Raw genomic sequence first — 17,570 nt, forward strand, 5'->3', positions numbered from 1 at the left:
GCCAGATTCAAGCTATTGGATTCCACAATCAAATATGGGCACTTCCACCACATACCATGTCATGAAAAAATAGGTATATACAGTTCCTCAGCAATCGAAGGTACTGTTCATGTTTTGATTGTTTTGTTTGAAAGAACAGCCCACTATCCTATTTCTTTTGGATTCTAATCTATACATTATGACCAGAACTTCAAAGTTTATAATTAAGGCAGCTAAACTAAGAACTTGTTACATCAAACAGATCAGGGTATTCTGTAAAGAAGAGATGTTTATTTGAATATTGATTCTTTGTATTTAGCACATGTGTATTTTATTACTGCATTTTCTCTTATCTATTTTAGCCTGAAATTAAAGTGCATTTTATTGTTTTGTATTTTGATATGGTCATAGGATTAGTAAATTAATAAAGTAAACTATCGAACACCAGTTTATGTCCTATACATACTAAGACTTTGCGAGCGGACTATATAAATTTGACTATGCAACAAAGAGTAATTCCGAAAGTTACTATTCTCTTAATTACCTACTTAGTACATGGAATTTGACAAATAGACAATATAAATGGATTCTCCATGTCCTTATTTTAGCTAAAAGTGTGATACTGCAACATGGAAAAGATACATGTATGATCCCTTTTACTCAATAGAGTCAAGATCTGATTACAATTAATCAGGAGATTACTTAATGAGAAGATAAATATAGTATAAACTATAAACATAGTATGGATAAATATGGAAGCCATTTAAACAAAATACAGTAGGCTTAAAAACATTATAGTTATTTATGTGTAGGAGAAATACACAAACATACACACGTTATTTACATTGGGTAATTTTATACACACACACACACATATATATGGAACTATAATTACTACTATAACAACATACTGTCCATTTTTTTCTTTTGACTTATTTAAGTACTTATGCATTTTTGTAATGAATGGACTTTTTTGTTTATTCCTTTTGTATTATTATTATTATTATTATACAATTGCATCACAGCGGCCAGTTGTTTCGCCGGATTTGGCATTGGTTACTAGTCGGGCCCCACCCAGGGGCCTAGGACGTTGTAACGTATTTTTGTAATATGCATGCAGATCCAAGCAGTGCAGCTTTTTGCATTTGACTGATGGTGATTTTGTCAATTTTTAACTGTTTTAAATGTAATTCCAGTGCTTTTGGAATAGCACCCAGTGTGCCAGTTACCACTGGAATTACCACTGCTGGTTTGTGCCATAGTCATTGAATTTCAATTTTTAAGTCCTGATATTTTGCGATTTTTTCATGTTCCTTCTCGGCGACCCTGCTATCACCTGGTATTGCGATGTCTATGATTGTGACCTTATTTTTCTCAACCAGTGTGATGTCTGGTGTATTATGCGCCAGTATTTTGTCTGTTTGTATACGGAAATCCCACAAGATCTTGACCATCTGATTTTCGGTGACTTTTTCAGGCTGATGTTCCCACCAGTTTGTTGCTGTTTTAATATTATAATTTTTGCACAAATTCCAATGGATCATTTGTGCTACTGAATTATTATTATTATACAATTGTATCACAGCGGCCAGTTGTTTCGCCGGATTTGGCATTGGTTACTAGTCGGGCCCCACCCAGGGGCCTAGGACGTCGTAACGTATTTTCGTAATATGCATGCAGATCCAAGCAGTGCGGCTTTTTGCATTTGACTGATGGTGATTTTGTCAATTTTTAACTGTTTTAAATGTAATTCCAGTGCTTTTGGAATAGCACCCAGTGTGCCAGTTACCACTGGAATTACCACTGCTGGTTTGTGCCATAGTCATTGAATTTCAATTTTTAAGTCCTGATATTTTGCGATTTTTTCATGTTCCTTCTCGGCGACCCTGCTATCACCTGGTATTGCGATGTCTATGATTGTGACCTTATTTTTCTCAACCAGTGTGATGTCTGGTGTATTATGCGCCAGTATTTTGTCTGTTTGTATACGGAAATCCCACAAGATCTTGACCATCTGATTTTCGGTGACTTTTTCAGGCTGATGTTCCCACCAGTTTGTTGCTGTTTTAATATTATAATTTTTGCACAAATTCCAATGGATCATTTGTGCTACTGAATTATTATTATTATTATTATTATTATTATTATTATTATTATTATTATTTATAAAATATGTAAACAATTCGGATTAAAAATACCTACCTTCATCCAGTTCAGGTTCAGAATCACCAAATACTTCATCTTCATAGCGAAATATATCATTGTGGACATAAAACTTATTTGGAACAGACCCCTGAAAAACAAAGATAGAAGAAAGCTTAATTTGGGGATTGTCGCTCTAGTGATATTACAAATTATGCCTATATTTTTTTCCTATTTGCCCTTACAAGGGCAAAGTTAATACCTGTGGAGAGCACAATTGCCAAGAAAGCTCCATTGATATGTGCATAAAGTCATCGGGTGTTGAGCTCAATTTGAGGGACATAACAATGCTTGACTGACATAATTTCAGATTTCTGGGAAGAATCATTAAACCTAAGACTCTTCAGAGATTTCGCCTATCCATAGGAAGACTTTTTACCTAGTTCCAAACAATGAATAGCTAAGTCTTATAATAATAAAGGATCTGTGAGACTTCTGGTATATATACTGAATATATACTTAAAGAACAAGACAGAAATATCCATTCTCAGCAAGTCTTCAAAATTTCACATTTGAAGAACCATTGCTATTGGAATTGGAACCATTAGAATTGCTAATTCATACTGATGTCATCAAACCTATCCCCTACTTCACTGCTAGCTATAGTCTGATAATTTGCCCTTTATTTGCCACCTTGATTAAATAAAGTCCACACTTTGTTAGAACTGCCTGTCTTGGTTACACTGCAGGATGTCAGCAGAGGGCTAGAAGTGAAATTTTCAGCTTCTAGACATTTTTACATTAGTTCAGGAGTTTGATTTTTAGAAAAATAATTAAAAAACAAATTAAGCCTAGCAAAAACATATCTGATCCTATGAATAAAGGAAGGTTTCTTGAGGAAGAGGTAATACTGGTAATTCTTCAGTTACAAATGTAATGGAACCTGCCAATTACATTCACAAGTCAAGAGGATGTTAAGTGAATCACATTAAGTGAACCAGCCCCCATCCCAGTTCTCTCCAATGCTTTTGTTAAACAAATGTGCAGGTCGTTGAGTTTGCATGGGATGTCTCAGGGGTGGGAAAAATCAGGGAACAAAATCACCTGCCTCCAGCCTGTCCTCATCCACTGAGATATCCCATACTCCACTTCCCACTCTTTGAAATACCCACTGCTGCTTGGGCATCCTCTGCACCCATTCCCTGCACTATTTCTTCCCCCCTTTACACAAGTGCAGCTAATGGTGGGTAGAGGAAAACATGAAAGCAGACAGCAAAATTCTTTAGAGTAAGCTTCCCATAGATGCTAATCTCTTTGCAAACTAACACAGGTACAGCAAATGTTAGGGAGAAGAAATGGAAATGTTTTTTTGGCTGCTTCCATGTTTTCCCTCCACCCACCATTAGCTGCCCCTGTGTAAGTTTGCAGAGACAATAATCTAAGAGAGCCCTACTCTAAAGTAAGAGTTTTCTGGCTGCTTTCATGTTTTCGTTCCACCTACAATTAGCAAGGGACCGAAGTCTAGCTATCTCTACTGCTTCCAACATTCAAAATATCACCTACTTCTGGAGCCAGCACAAATGTTTGCATGAACTTTCTCATTGGTTGTCCATTGTTTGTCAACTCCCCCATGACTTGCACAACTACTCCATCATTCAGGGTTGCATGGGCATCAACATGGCGAATCTTAGTGCGGCACTCACTAAACTGTAGGGACATCACCTTTTTGTGAATGTCCTAAACACAAATACAGTAAAAAAAATAGCTAAGTAAAATTAACTTTCTACAACATATACATTTATGTAGAAAAAAATAGCACTGAAAAACAATACAATAGTTAGCTTTTCTTTTATTAGGCATTTTAAAAATGTTTCTTTATAGTTTTTTGTGGCATACTTTATTAAAATATATTAGCCAGTTTGAAAGCCAATGCATCTAGGAAGCTAGTTGCAAGTTTCTAATGAATGCAAAGGCAACATTTATCTTGTTTGCTAACAAGGCAGGTACAGGCTCTACATTAACATCCTTTTTTTCTTTGGTAAAGAGAGACATAATATAACTCGCAGTGGTAGAAGAGGTAGTCCTCGCTTAACAACTCTAATTGGCAGCAGCAACTCTGCTGCTAAATAAAAGAGTAGTTAAGTGGCAAATCATATCACCACTTCCGTTATTTTCAGATGGAAACAGAGAAGGCTCCTCAGTTGCACATCTTCAGCTTAATAACTTTATTAATGTTTAAGTAAGAAAGATAAAAACCTAACAAATTAATAATTAAGATGAGAAAAAAAGAATGAAAGCCAAAAGTGCAAGAAAAAAGAAAAATATATTAAAAAATGACTTCCTATTTTCTCACAATTATAATAAATTTAAATTAATTTCTTACTCTAGAATTAAAACATAATTTTCATTTTTTCTATCATTTACTAAATTATCAAACCTATGTAACATATAATTTTTTTCTGTTTCATGCATAGTGTGCAGAAGGGATTTTTCAATTATCATTAAAATTAATCAGTGTCTTCTTTCTAATCAACATTGTCACACCTTCAGCTTTTGTTTTTTCTCTTAACCACTCCCTGACCTTTGAAATGCTCAAGTGTCTGCTTACTATCTTGTACGCATCGAAAGCAACAGAATCATGCTGATTTTCTGAAGCTGGGCATGCTACACAAACTGCTTACTCTCTTGAAATCTCTTTCTCTCCAATCTCTATGCTCTAAGAGGTGGGGAGAGGAAAGAGAGGAATAAAACAAAATTTGTTAGCAATCTCTCTTTTGTCTGACTCTTTCCTACTGCTTGTAAAAACACACTGCTTTTGATGTGTAGAAGTCAAACAGTCTTTTTTTTTTTTCAATCTCCAATCTCTTTGGTCTGCAAGGGGGAAAAAGAAAAGTATACTAAATTATAATGGTAACCATATGACTGAGGGATGCTGCAAAGGTCATAAATGAGCATAAATATGCCTAAACACAGTATATCTTCAAACAATTGTTGAATAATCAGTAGGTGGACACTATGTGTAAGTATTACAAGGAATGGCAGTAGAAAGATAATAAAATAGAAAGCATAAGCCAGCCCTTTCTCAAATCACATGCATTTAAGTATTAGGAAGATGGAGTGAAGAGAAAAGAAGAAAGACAAGAGAAGAATTTTTCTTTCTCCTGACTTTAAAGATATGTAGCATTATTGTGAGCTTTAACAGAAACATGTAAATATACGGTAGCATTTGTTAATGCAGATAACTTTTAATTATCAAGAGTCATGTTTATCTGTAGCATACAATTTCAAGTAGGATTTATAGTACATACAGCTTGGCCATAAACAGCTTCTTGGGGCTTGCCACTGGCATCTAATCCACCATGGACATATGAAGAGTTCCTGCCATAAAACCTTTAAAGAAATTTAACAACAATATTTAAGATTATCATGTGGAAGCATATTATAAAATATTTTCCTCTTGACAATTTCAAATGAAACATATTTTAAATGCTCTAAAATACTTCATTTAAGAGTTAGATAAAAGGATCTTATTTTTTTATTTTATATACAAGTCTGAGATACATAGGGCTGAAGATTATGACAAGCCCAATTTCATCTAATGACTTTTTCATACTTTACCTAAACCTTAACCATCATAGCAAATTGATAGAATTGATAAAAACTCTTACAAGTAGTCCTTATTTAATGCCAGTAATAGGGCTGTATATAAAGCAAGATCTTATACAAGTAGTCCTCGACTTATGACAACTAAACCAAAAAATTATGTTGCTAAGTGAGACATTTGTTAAGTGAATTTTGCTCCATTTTATAACCTTTCTTGCCACAGTTTTTGAGTGAATCACTGCAGGTATTAAGTTAGTAATGTGGTTATTAAATGAATCTGGCTTCCCTATTGACTTTGTTTGTCAGAAGGTCACAAAAGGGGATTGTCAGCTTTCCTGACCTCAGGATGCTGCAACCATCATAAACATGAATCAGTTGCTAAGCATATGAATTTTGATCATGTGGCCTGCAATGGTTGTAAGTATAAAAATGGTCATAAACAGTGGTGGGATTCAGCCAGTTCGCTGAAAACTGTCAGGACCCAGTGATTTGAATCCATCTAGGTTAGATGATGCTCTCTTACCTTTTTATTTATTTTACTAAGTAAGAAATTAATTTAATTTCTAGTCTGTCTTTTAGGGCTTTATTTTTGGTAAACTGGATTGTATTTTGTTTTTGCGAGAAGACAGATGCAAAGAATGAATTAAGCAGTTCTGCTTTCTTTCTATTGTCTTGTTACTTTCTTGCCATTTCCCCCCATTAATAGACTGATTGTTTCCTTGACTATTTTCTTGTTTTTAATGTGAGGGGAAAAAAATCAAGAAAACAATCAGTTCAGTAATAGGAAAAGTTGCCAAGGAAGTAACAGATAACAATGAATATTGAAACAATTACTTTACTTTGATACTGTTTTGTTTACACTTATTTTCATTTTTCTGTTTTTCCTGTTATAAGCTGCCCAGAAGAATTTCTTGGTGACATGTATGGCAAATAAATTTAACAAATAAATAAATTAGAGAAGATTTCAAATCATTCTGGCTATCTCTTCTAGTTCTTAAGCAATCATTGAGCAATCACTTCGGATTGATCCTGAGATCTGTTATCGGCTGCAAATGCCTTCTGGCAGGCATCTGAACTCGAAACGGAGGCCAGGGCAATGCATGCGAGTGGCTGCAAGCAGCCGCAGAACAAGGCGAGGCAGGTGTCAGGGTGTGTAAGGCCACCCCACATCCCCACCATAGTTTATTTTTTATCTTTGTGCCGTGCTCCACCCCCTGCACCCCAGAGTAGGTGGGGTCCTAATTAGGGCTAATTTTGTGAGTGGGGCTTAATTTGATTGCATGTGTTCAAAAACGTGATAGGGCTTCTTTTCAAGGTGAGTCATCTTTTTGGGGAGACACGGTATAGTTCTAGTGGGAGAGATTCCACATAGATTTAGATAAATCTATGTGGAATCAAATCTTATCTGGAATCATCTGTGGTGCAATAGAATTAATATACTTTTGCAGTGAAGAAAATACATCAAACAAAATGGAGGCCACACCCTCTTATCCTCCTGTTTTTTAGATATGACAGGGTAAAACCCATTTCATCTGTTCATCTCTTTGCTTAATCCTAACATATCAACACTGAACTCTCCCTGTCCCCAGATGTAGCCCTCTTGCAATATAACCCCCTCCCAAAAACAGTTTTGACAGTTCTAAAAAAAAAGATGAGTTTCTACCTAATATATTTTGACAGCATATGCTGATTTTGATATATGTTTAAATCTGTTTGTTTTAGTTATTCTGTCCTTTTATCAACATGAAAAAGGGGGGAGGGTTTTTTTGCTGAGCAAGTTTGAGCATGACTCATAACTACCCTTGTTCTATGTACAACTAAGGATATGGATGTAATTTATAATTAGGATGTAAATGCCAGCAGTCAGAATTTTTTTTCACACAAAAGAGGGCTTTGCTGAGCAATGGTTCTCTTCTTTTTCTGTTATTATTGTAGTAAGTAGAAACTGTCATTCTTTTTTAGCACTGCCAGAGGTTTTTTAAGTAAATCTGCAATTGAAAAATTAAGTATAAGGGTGAAAAAAGACATTCCATTTTCCTGCTTGTCCACAAAATTAGGTTTGGGTACAGACAAAAGATGTTCCAAAAGATGTAGTTAAAAAAGCATTATAGTAATCTTTTAATGAACTGATTGGAATTAATTTAATATTTTCTGCTAGGACGTCTGAAGAAGGTAACCAAATGAAAAGGCTCTATACTGACTAAATTCAAGAAAAAGACTTCCCTTAGCAACTAGAATTTCTAGGTAGTGTTTGGCCTTACTACCTTCCTTTTTTTCCTAGATCACTCCAGTTTCTCTACTCAGTGAAACCAGTTTGAGCCACCAAGCTAAAAACTAGAAGGTTGTGAGTTACAGTTCTGCCTTCAGTACAAAGCCAGTTGGATGACTTTGGGTCACATTTTTAGTCCTATGAAGCAAAGGCAAAACATTTCTAAAAACCTCATAAAAAGTGGGTGGATTTGTGTAGTAGGTAGTTATCACTAGTCAAAAATACTGGAGAGCATATATTGTGCATGTACACAAACATACTGCTAAAGCAGTAACAAAGTCTCATGTGATAATGTAAGTACTTTTTAAATTTTCTAACCTGGAATTTCTCCTATTACAGCTTGTTGATTGGATTCCATTTTAATTTAATTTAGCTCCAACTTTAGAAATTGGATGTATCTTTTTTTCTCAATACCAGACAGACATTTGAATAGTATTTAGTCTAACAGTCCATTAAAGCAAGTTTCTATGAAGATTGTCAATTATCTGGGTCATGGTTGTTCCAAAGGTGTTTTTTTATAAAAGGCAACTAAACTCTATTAGCTTTTATTTTATTTTTATTTTGAAATCAAAACCAAACCTTTAAAACAAGTTGTTGTTTTTTATTTACTCAATTTATATTCTGCCCATCTTGTCTGGAGGTCAGATGATGGAAACCACAGCCACTCAGTCTTGGAGAGATTGAGCTTGAGCCTGTTCCTCCCTATCCAGATCTGCACAGCCTCCAGGCATCGGGACATCACATCGAGGGCATCGTTTGGGTGGTTTGGGGTAGAGATGAAAAGTTGGGTATCATCAGCATATTGATGATACCATACCCCAAAACCATGGATGATCTCACCCAGCGATTTCATATATATGTTGAACAGGAGGGGTGAGAGAACTGACCCCTGGGGCACCCCACAAGTGACGCACCTCGGGGTCGATCCCTCTCCTCCAGTCAACACAAACTGCGACCGATCCAACAGGTAGGAGATCCACCGTAAAATGGTGTCCCCCACTCCAACCCCCCGAGTCATTGCAGTAGGATACCATGGTCGATGGTATCAAAAGCCCCCGAGAGCTCTAATAGGACCAAGACAGAGGAGCAGCCCCTGTCCTGAGCCTGCCAGAGATCATCAATCAATATGACCAATACCGTCTCCATGCTGTACTTGGGCCTGAAACCTGCCTGAAATGGATCCAGGTAGGCAGCTTCATCCAGGTACTGGGGAAGCTGATGTGCTACCACACTCTCGACAACCTTCGCTACAAAGCGAAGGTTGGAGACCGGACTATAGTTGGCTAAAGAAGCTGGGTCCAGGGAAGGCTTCTTAAAGAGAGGCCTCACAACTGCCTCCTTCAAGACGGTGGGAAAGAACCCCTTTCTCAATGAAGCATTAGTAATCGCCTGGAGCCAACCTCGTGTCACCTTCCGGGAAGCCAAAACTAATCAGAGAGACACAGGTCTACCCAGAGTCCAAGCCTGTCCCGATCTGAGCGATTTTATCCTGCAGATACTGAACAAATTCTTCAGCCCTACCCTGCAAGGGGTCTAACCCAGTTCCTTGGTTAAGTAAGGAGCGGGTCACCCTAAACAGGGCACTGGGCAGTTATTTGCGGATGCAATAAGAGCGGAAAAATATTGCCATTTTGCCACTTTTATCACCACTAAGTAGGATTTAATATGAATTCTTACTAGTGTTCGATCAGATTCGGACCGGCTGGCCCTCCAACCACTCTCTAGGCATCTTTAATGGCATTTCATCTCCCGGAGCTCCTCGGTAAACCAGTGAGCTACCCAGGATTGACACTGGTCAGAGGCCGCAAAGGCACAACACGATCTAAGGCCCCAGTGGCTGCCCTATCCCAGGCTTCCACTAGAGCTTCGGTCAAACTGTGAGGGATTCAGGAAAAGTTCCAAGCTCCATCAGGAACCTTTCAGGGTCCATCAGGCACCTGGGGCGGAACCATCTAGTCACTTTCGCCTCCCTGCAGCAAGGGGTAGCAGTATGGAAGTCAAGCCTGATGAGGAAATGATCAGACCATGCCAAGGGTTGGATAGAAATATCCCCTAAATCTAGATCATTCATCCTCTGCGCAGAGACAAAAATCAGGTTGAGCGTGTGTCCCCCGTTATGGGTGGGGTCTTGAATTAACTCAGTTAGGTCCATATTCGTCATGGAAGCCATGAACTCCTGAGCTGACTCGCCAATGGAAGGCAGATTGAAATCCCCCAGGATCATAAGCTGGAGAAATCAACCGCCAATATGAGTAACATTCAGCAGCTCCAGCAGGGCCGATGAAACGTAGCAGGGAGACAAGTATGTAACCAAAAGGCCCACCTGAATTCCAAGGCCCCATTTCACAAAAAGGGACTCATACCTGCCTATCTGAGGAACAGTGACCTCCTGAGGACCAAGACTTTCCCTAATAACCACTGCCACCCCCCCCCACCCCTGCCCTGAGCTCTTGGCTGGTGAAACAGCCAGAAGCCTGGGGGGAATAATTCACTAAGGGGAACACCCCCCTCATGGCCCAACCAGGTCTCCATAATGCACGCCAGGTCCGCTCTACCCTCTTGTATGAGGTCGTAGGGCAGCCTTATGTATCACGGACCTGGCGTTAAACAACACCAGCCGGAGACCAGGGTCCTGTAATCCCGAGCACCCAGGGGTGCGAGAAGGACGATGAGGGTCGGAACACGTGATCGCTCTTAAAAAACGAACCCGCGTCCCCCGAATATAATTTGGCCCTCAGCCCCCACCATATCTGCCTCTCCCACAAACAGTAGAGATGGTGAATCCCCCAATGGAATGGTTTAATGTCTCCCCCAGAATCCCAACACTTCCAACCCGTGCCCATTAGTTAGCTCTGGCCTGTGCTCTGGCAGACTCCCCCCAAACCTGTCTGAGCCATCCGAATCAACCCCCCGCCACCCCTTAAAATTTGATTTAAAACCCACTGTAAGAAATCCCTAAGAAGTCTCTTCTTCGCATGCCACCTCTTGGGATCCCAAGATCCATCATTAAAAAAGCATCTTAATAGGCAAGAAGGCCATCCCCGGGAAAGGGGGAGTTCCCAAAGGGAGTAAAGTTCTGTTGCAGTATAACATAGAGGAGAGTGTGGCATCAACTAAACGGGATGACATCACAGGGAGATGGAATGAGGAGATGACACGTCCATGGGGAGGGGGCAGCTGACAGTGTTCAAGGGGGTAGCGGGAAGCTTATGTCCATCATAGCAATGGTCGGTGTTAAGGACAATATGTAGGAGTAATGGCCAGATGTCAAAATCGCAGCAGATGATAAATTGCGAGGTGGTGAAGCGGCTAGTGATGGCAGCGGTGAGGATAGTGGAGGCAGCAGCAGCTGTTCCAACAACTTCAACAGCTAAGCTCCTTCCACGCCAGCCGCATTCATATCCATCGCCAGGGCTGCACTCCGTTGACCCAGTCCAGTGTCACAAGAGGAGGGGCCAAATGGCCAAATGAACCAGTACAGTGGCCCAGGCAACAGCGGTGATACAAGGGGGGGCACAACAAAGCCCTCCCTCACTCCAACTGCGCCAACGCCAACTACCAAAGCCATCTTCTGCTGGCATCAATATCCATGCCAGCTGCCTCAGCCACTGCCCGTTGATCCAGTCTATCAAGTCCATAAGCAAGGTGGAGGGGGGGGGAGTAACTGGGATAACACCACGGCGTGGGGAACGGCTGCTGCAGAGACCCCAGGCCGGCGTACCGCCGCCAACCACCCCCGCGCTGGCTGCAGAGACCCCAGGCCAGGTGTCCCGCTGCTGTGCACACCCACACCAGCCGCCGCCAAAGCTCTCCATTCTCCTTTCACCGCCAACCGCCCCATTTCACTCTGGCTACAAGGCAGGGAATCGCAACTCAAGGGTATCCTCAAGGACCCAGGAAGTTCTCATAGCTGGACCTGGAAGTGACGATGGGATAGGGTACCCCCTGCAAGCCCTGAGAAGAACAATCATCTCCCGAAGCTCTCCTCAAACACGACAGGACACCATCTTGGGCATGCGCACTTCTGGAGTGGGCTCCAAAACACAAGATAACAAAAAGAACAAAATAGTTTCCTAAATGCAACATGCAGGCAAGCCTTCACAGACTAGTACTCACTAGTACCACTATTCCATACTTCTTCACTGCTACTACACATCTTCCTACTGCTCTTCCAACTAAAACTCCTTGTGAGTTTTACTACTGGAGAAAAGTATTTCTTTCTAGCTGAATCACACTACTTTATTTCATGCACAAACTCATTTCCTTCCTTCTTTGATACATACTTTGATACAAACCTGGGCTTTCTCTTAGCATAGCTTTTATAGTCAAGGGTTCCTGCTTTGGCTGGGAAGAGGCAAGACAATAGCAGCAGAGGTGCTGGTCAGTTTCTAGGCAGCCTGCCCTCTCTCAGATTAGGGATGTGGTTTTATAAGTACCTTGAAATGCTTGTTAGTTAAATAGCTTTGGCACAATTTTTTTTACTCTTTATTAAATATTTATTTTTAAAAATATTCTTCAATAATATTTATTTAAATTTTATTTAAATTTAAATATAATTTTTGTTGTACTATTTTGTTTCTTTTTCTATAAGATTTTTCTGAATTAAACCTTGATTTTATTCTTATTATGTGAATCTTTGAAAACTGTAGAGTTTTTGGCATTTTGGCATTTGAGAACCAGTTTGGTCTATTGGTTAAGGCACCAGGCTAGAAATTAGTAAACTGAGTTCAAATCCCATCTTATCATGAAACCAGCTGGGTGGCCTTGGGTCAGTCATTCTCCCTCTGCCCAACACACCTCACAGATTGCTAGTTATGTTTATTGGTGAAAATAATAAAGGCAGGGTACAAATAAATAAAATTTGCTGCTGAATTTCCTGTGTCAGAAATGGATAGTGTCCTCCCTATGAGATGCAACTTACAAATACAAATTTACAAATGTATGATCTACGAATACCTTGTTATATACCTATTTCAAATTAGGTAGATACCCCCGAATTATCATTAACAAAAACTGAATGATTGACCATGCTCTTCAACACAAATTTGATTGCATTCTATACAATTATGTATATTGTGATTGCTGATATGTTAAATGACCCCCGAATTATCATTAATGAAAACTGAATGATTGACCATGCTCTTCAACACAAATTTGACTGCATTCTATACAATTATGTATATTGTGATTGCTGATATGTTAAATGACATGTTAAATTCTAGTACTCATAACTAATAATAGTTGACATTTAGGAGATGACATGTCCCTGTCTTGTGCATTTACTTCCATGAAAAAGTTTTCCAGGGACTTTTCTATCAATACAAAACATGCATTTTAGGTTTATCAAGCTTTTTACGTGCTATTTCAATGTGCAACAATTTATGGCACTTTTATGATATGGCATTCACTTTGAATGTTTTTTTTCATACATATATTTAAAATGTATTAAATTTTCAAGCTGCACAGCTGTAAACAATTCAGGGCACATAAATTATTTTATTATTTTTGTGAACTCCTTTAAAAGTTAAAACTGCACAACAGAACATTATCTCTCCCATATAATTCCACTTTCTATAATTTGATGACAAGTTTCTTATTATTTTATTCGTTCCAAAGAATACTACTGAATATAAACTTGATGCAAATTTAAGAGTTAAAAATTTAGATAATATATACATTTGTATAATTTATTGTAGGGTTTTTTTCTTAATACTGTAAACAAAAATTTGGAACAGATAACATTTAGTCAAATTTAGTTACCGTATTTATCGGCGTATAACACGCACCGGCGTATAACACGCATCCCCCATTTTAACACAAAAATTTGAGTAAAAATTTTTTTCATTAAAAATAAATGACTTGGAAGCTCGGAACTTAATGTTGGATTAAAATTTATAACATTAGAACATGAATTATAACATTAACTCCTCAACATAAAGTGCCTTCCTTCCTTCCCTCCCTCCCATCCCTTTCTTTATGTTTTCTTCATGCTTTCTTTTCTTTTTCCTCTGCTCTTTTTAAATCCCCCCCCTTCTTCTCCTCCTCTACATTTAGGTTGGATTAGTTTGTACAACGGTCATCAAACTTCTGAAGTAAAAATAAATAAATAAATCATATTTAAGAAGAAGAAGAAAAAGGAAGACGTTTTTAGTTAAGTCAAACGTTTTAATAAAAGTTTCATCTTTTAAGATTTGTCCAACACATCCAATTGTAACCTTAACAGTAAAGAATATCACCCCAGCTGCTAAAGGTTCAACCAGTCTGAGAACCATTGAAAAGACAACAGTGCAAAATCCAAAAGACACAACTTCCTCACCGCCATTGCTTTGGTACCAAATCTTTGAGGAAGGGGCTCCAGAAAGAAGGAGGAGGAGGAGGAGGGGGAGGAGGAGGGGGAGGAGGAGGGAACCAAAGAGAGGCTTTTACCGAGTCTGCGCCCCACAGCCAGGACCGTCCTTGCGCCTCAAGCCGCGTTTCTTCCCCGCAAAGCCCTTCGGGCAACCCGAGAGTTCCTTTTGGCGCCAGAAGGGCTTTGCAGGAAGAAACGCCGCGTTTCTTCCTGCAAAGCCCTTCTGGCGTCAAGCGGAACTCTCGGGTTGCCCGAAGGGCTTTGCAGGAAGAAACGCGGCTGGAGGCGCCAGGACGGTCCTGGCTGTGGGGCGCAGACTCGGTAAAAGCTCTCTTTGGTTCCCTCCTCCTCCCCCTCCTTCCACAGTCTGTGTGACGCTGCCGCCAGGCTGAGAGCTGCCGCTGAAACAAGTTTGGGGAGGTCCTTTGCAGGCAGCCAGTTCTAGCTGCCTGCAAAGGACTTCCCCACGTTTGCTTTGAAAGAAACCTCTGCGCGGGAGTTAGAAACCTCTGCGCGGGGGTTTCTTGCCATGTGCGCGGCCGCGCGGCCGCGCACCTTAGAGGGAACAGTGGACCCGGCGTATAACACGCAGTATCGGCATATAACACGCAGGCAGGGTTTAAGCTTGCAATTTTAGTTTTAAAACTGCGTGTTATACGCCGATAAATACGGTACATAAAAATATTAATTTAAAAGATCTTTGGCCATTTTTCAGTAAATATCCAATGATCATAACAAAACATTTCTTAGGAAACATAAAGTCATGTTGAATTGATTTTAAAGGCAATGATATACTATATGAATAAATCGATCCAGCCTGCTTAGTTGATTTTGATTACATAAGACACAGAACATTTAAAAGAAAGTACCTGTGTAAGAAATCTGGTGCTTTATTTAGCAGGGTATAGTACTGTCTCACAAACTCTTGCCCTACAAGCAGTGGACTTGGCTTCTCCATCACCATTTCTTTGGTAAACGTCAAAGGCTGCAATAGAGGAAGAATATCCATATAAGAAACATATGCTTCAAAATAATTAGTTTTAAATGTAATATAATTTTGAAAATATTTAAAAAGCTTTCAAACTAAAAAGAGAAATATTTTCTTTCAGGCTGCAGCATGAAGACCTTAGTGACCAGTCAGTACATCTAATAATCCAATCCCATGCAAACCGCTTTGAATTTTATTTATTAAATTTACACTTACCTTTCTCCCAACAGTTGAAGGCAGCCTATACTGCAATACTCTTGTAGACTAGGTTGAAAAATATAGACTGAAGTTACCCAGTGACTTTTTACAGACAAGAGTAGATTTTGAATCTGGATTTGAATCAGACTTAGATGAGGGAATAGAAAAGGAACTCATAAAATTTGCAGATGATAAGTTGCCAGGAATAACCAATACTCCAGAAGACAAGTTCAGGATCCAGAAAGATCTTGACAGATTTAAACAAGAAACCTTATCCAAAATGAAATTTAATGTGGAAAAAAGAAAGTACAAGTACAGATTAGGCGGCACCTGGCTCAAAAATAGTAATTGTGAGAGGGATCTTGGAGTCCTAGTGGATGATCACTTAAACATGAGCCAGCAGTGTGCAGCCACTGCCAAAAAAACCTAATAAAATCCTTGGTTGCATAAACAGACATAAGATCAAAATCGCATCAAGTATTAGTACCACTTTATAAAAACTTAGTAAGTCTACACCTGTTCAGTTTTGGTCACCACATTACAAAAAAGATGTTGAGACTTTGGAAAATGCAAAAAAGAGCAACTAAGATGATTAAAGGCCTGCAGGCAAAAACATATGAAGAACGGTTGCAGGAATTGGATATGACTAGTCAAAGAAAAGAATGACTAGGGATAACATGATAGCAGTGTTCCAGTATTTGAGGGGCTGCCACAAAGAAGAAAGGGTCAACTTATTTTCAAAAGCACCAAAAAGTGAGACAAGAAACAATGGGTGGAAACTAATCAAGGAGAGAAGCAATATGGAGTTAAGTAGAAACTTCCTATCAGTGAGGACAATAACCAGTGGAACAGGTGAAGTTGTAGTACTTCATCACTGGAGATTTTTAAGAAAAGACTGGAGAGCCACTTGCCTGAAATGGTATAGCAAGGGGTTGGACAGGAAGATCTCAAAGGCTCCTTTGAACCATTTTGAATTGAAATTGAATTCTGTTCATTAGACTAGACAAGCCTAGTTTTGCAACAGTTTATCATATGTTTTAGCTTCCAGCTCTCTAATCATCTTTTTCCAGGTTGCCCTGGAAGACTTCCAAGATCCTTTCCAGCTCTATTCTAATTGGTTGTATCTCTCCAGTCCTAGTCCAATACCTAACTATAACATAAGTTACTTGAAGCTTAAGAGGGCAAAGGATAAAGTCTCCATTGAGCATTATGGAATTTTTCAATAAACATTTACAGATTAATTATCCAAAATTTGTATTCAGGTAGTCTAGACTTACAACCATTTGTTTAATGGTCGTTCAACGTTACAAGAGCACTGAAAAAAGCAACTTCTGATCGTTTTTCCAGCCTATGAAGCATCCCCATGGTCATGTGATCAAAATTAAAACACAGGGCAATTGGCTCATATTTATAACAATTGTAGTGTCCTGGGGTCACACGATTATCTTTTGTGACTTTCTAATAAGAGAAATCAATGGGAAAGTCACATTCACTTAACAACTGTATTACTAACTTAACTGCAGTGAACAACTGGAAAGAAAGGCCATAAAATGGGGCAAAAATCACTTAACAACTATCTTGCTTAGCAACAGAAATTTTGGCTCCATTGTGGTTGTAGAATACGAACTGCCAGTAATCTACAGTTCAAATTTTTTAAACATTTATGATTTAGTTAATAAGATTACTTTGAAGTTTATAGGAACATAATATTGTAGTCAAGCATTTCCTTGTCTCTGCAAATATGGCCCTTGCAACAAATATTTCAAATTTATTTTAACTGACAATTTGGTAATTTCTGTTTTTTACACGGAATTTAAAGATTCAGGATTCTTAAACATATCTTCTGGTAAATATCTATTACAATCCCATTTGAATAGAATGTTAAACATTTAACACCTTTTCAACAGAATAAAATTAAGAAGCAGAATCAAATAATCTTCACAATGGAGTCACACAAGATTCTATACATTTGAACAGATGTTAACATTTTGTATTATTGTAATACAAAAATATTAAGAATCTAGAAGAGAAACTGATTCTTT

The 17,570-nt window shown here is 38.7% G+C and overlaps 1 protein-coding gene across 4 annotated transcripts in view; it reads right to left on the reverse strand.

Annotated features, from left to right (window-relative positions):
* G3BP2 (G3BP stress granule assembly factor 2) overlaps positions 1–17,570 on the reverse strand; it is a 46,005-nt gene that overhangs the window by 24,466 nt on the left and 3,969 nt on the right. For 3 of the 4 annotated variants that reach the window (XM_032236849.1, XM_032236848.1, XM_032236847.1), the window contains exons 2-5: positions 15,212–15,327; positions 5,430–5,511; positions 3,685–3,858; positions 2,182–2,272 (exon numbers count right to left, since the gene is read on the reverse strand). In XM_032236849.1, coding sequence (XP_032092740.1) covers positions 2,182–2,272; positions 3,685–3,858; positions 5,430–5,511; positions 15,212–15,306 — 442 coding nt within the window. In that variant the 5' untranslated portion in view covers positions 15,307–15,327. The remainder of the gene's footprint in view (positions 1–2,181; positions 2,273–3,684; positions 3,859–5,429; positions 5,512–15,211; positions 15,328–17,570) is intronic. The other variant, XM_032236850.1, reaches the window with a different exon arrangement.

The sequence above is a fragment of the Thamnophis elegans genome, chromosome Z (genome assembly GCF_009769535.1).
Source record: "Thamnophis elegans isolate rThaEle1 chromosome Z, rThaEle1.pri, whole genome shotgun sequence".
Classification (NCBI taxonomy): Eukaryota; Metazoa; Chordata; class Lepidosauria; order Squamata; family Colubridae; genus Thamnophis; species Thamnophis elegans.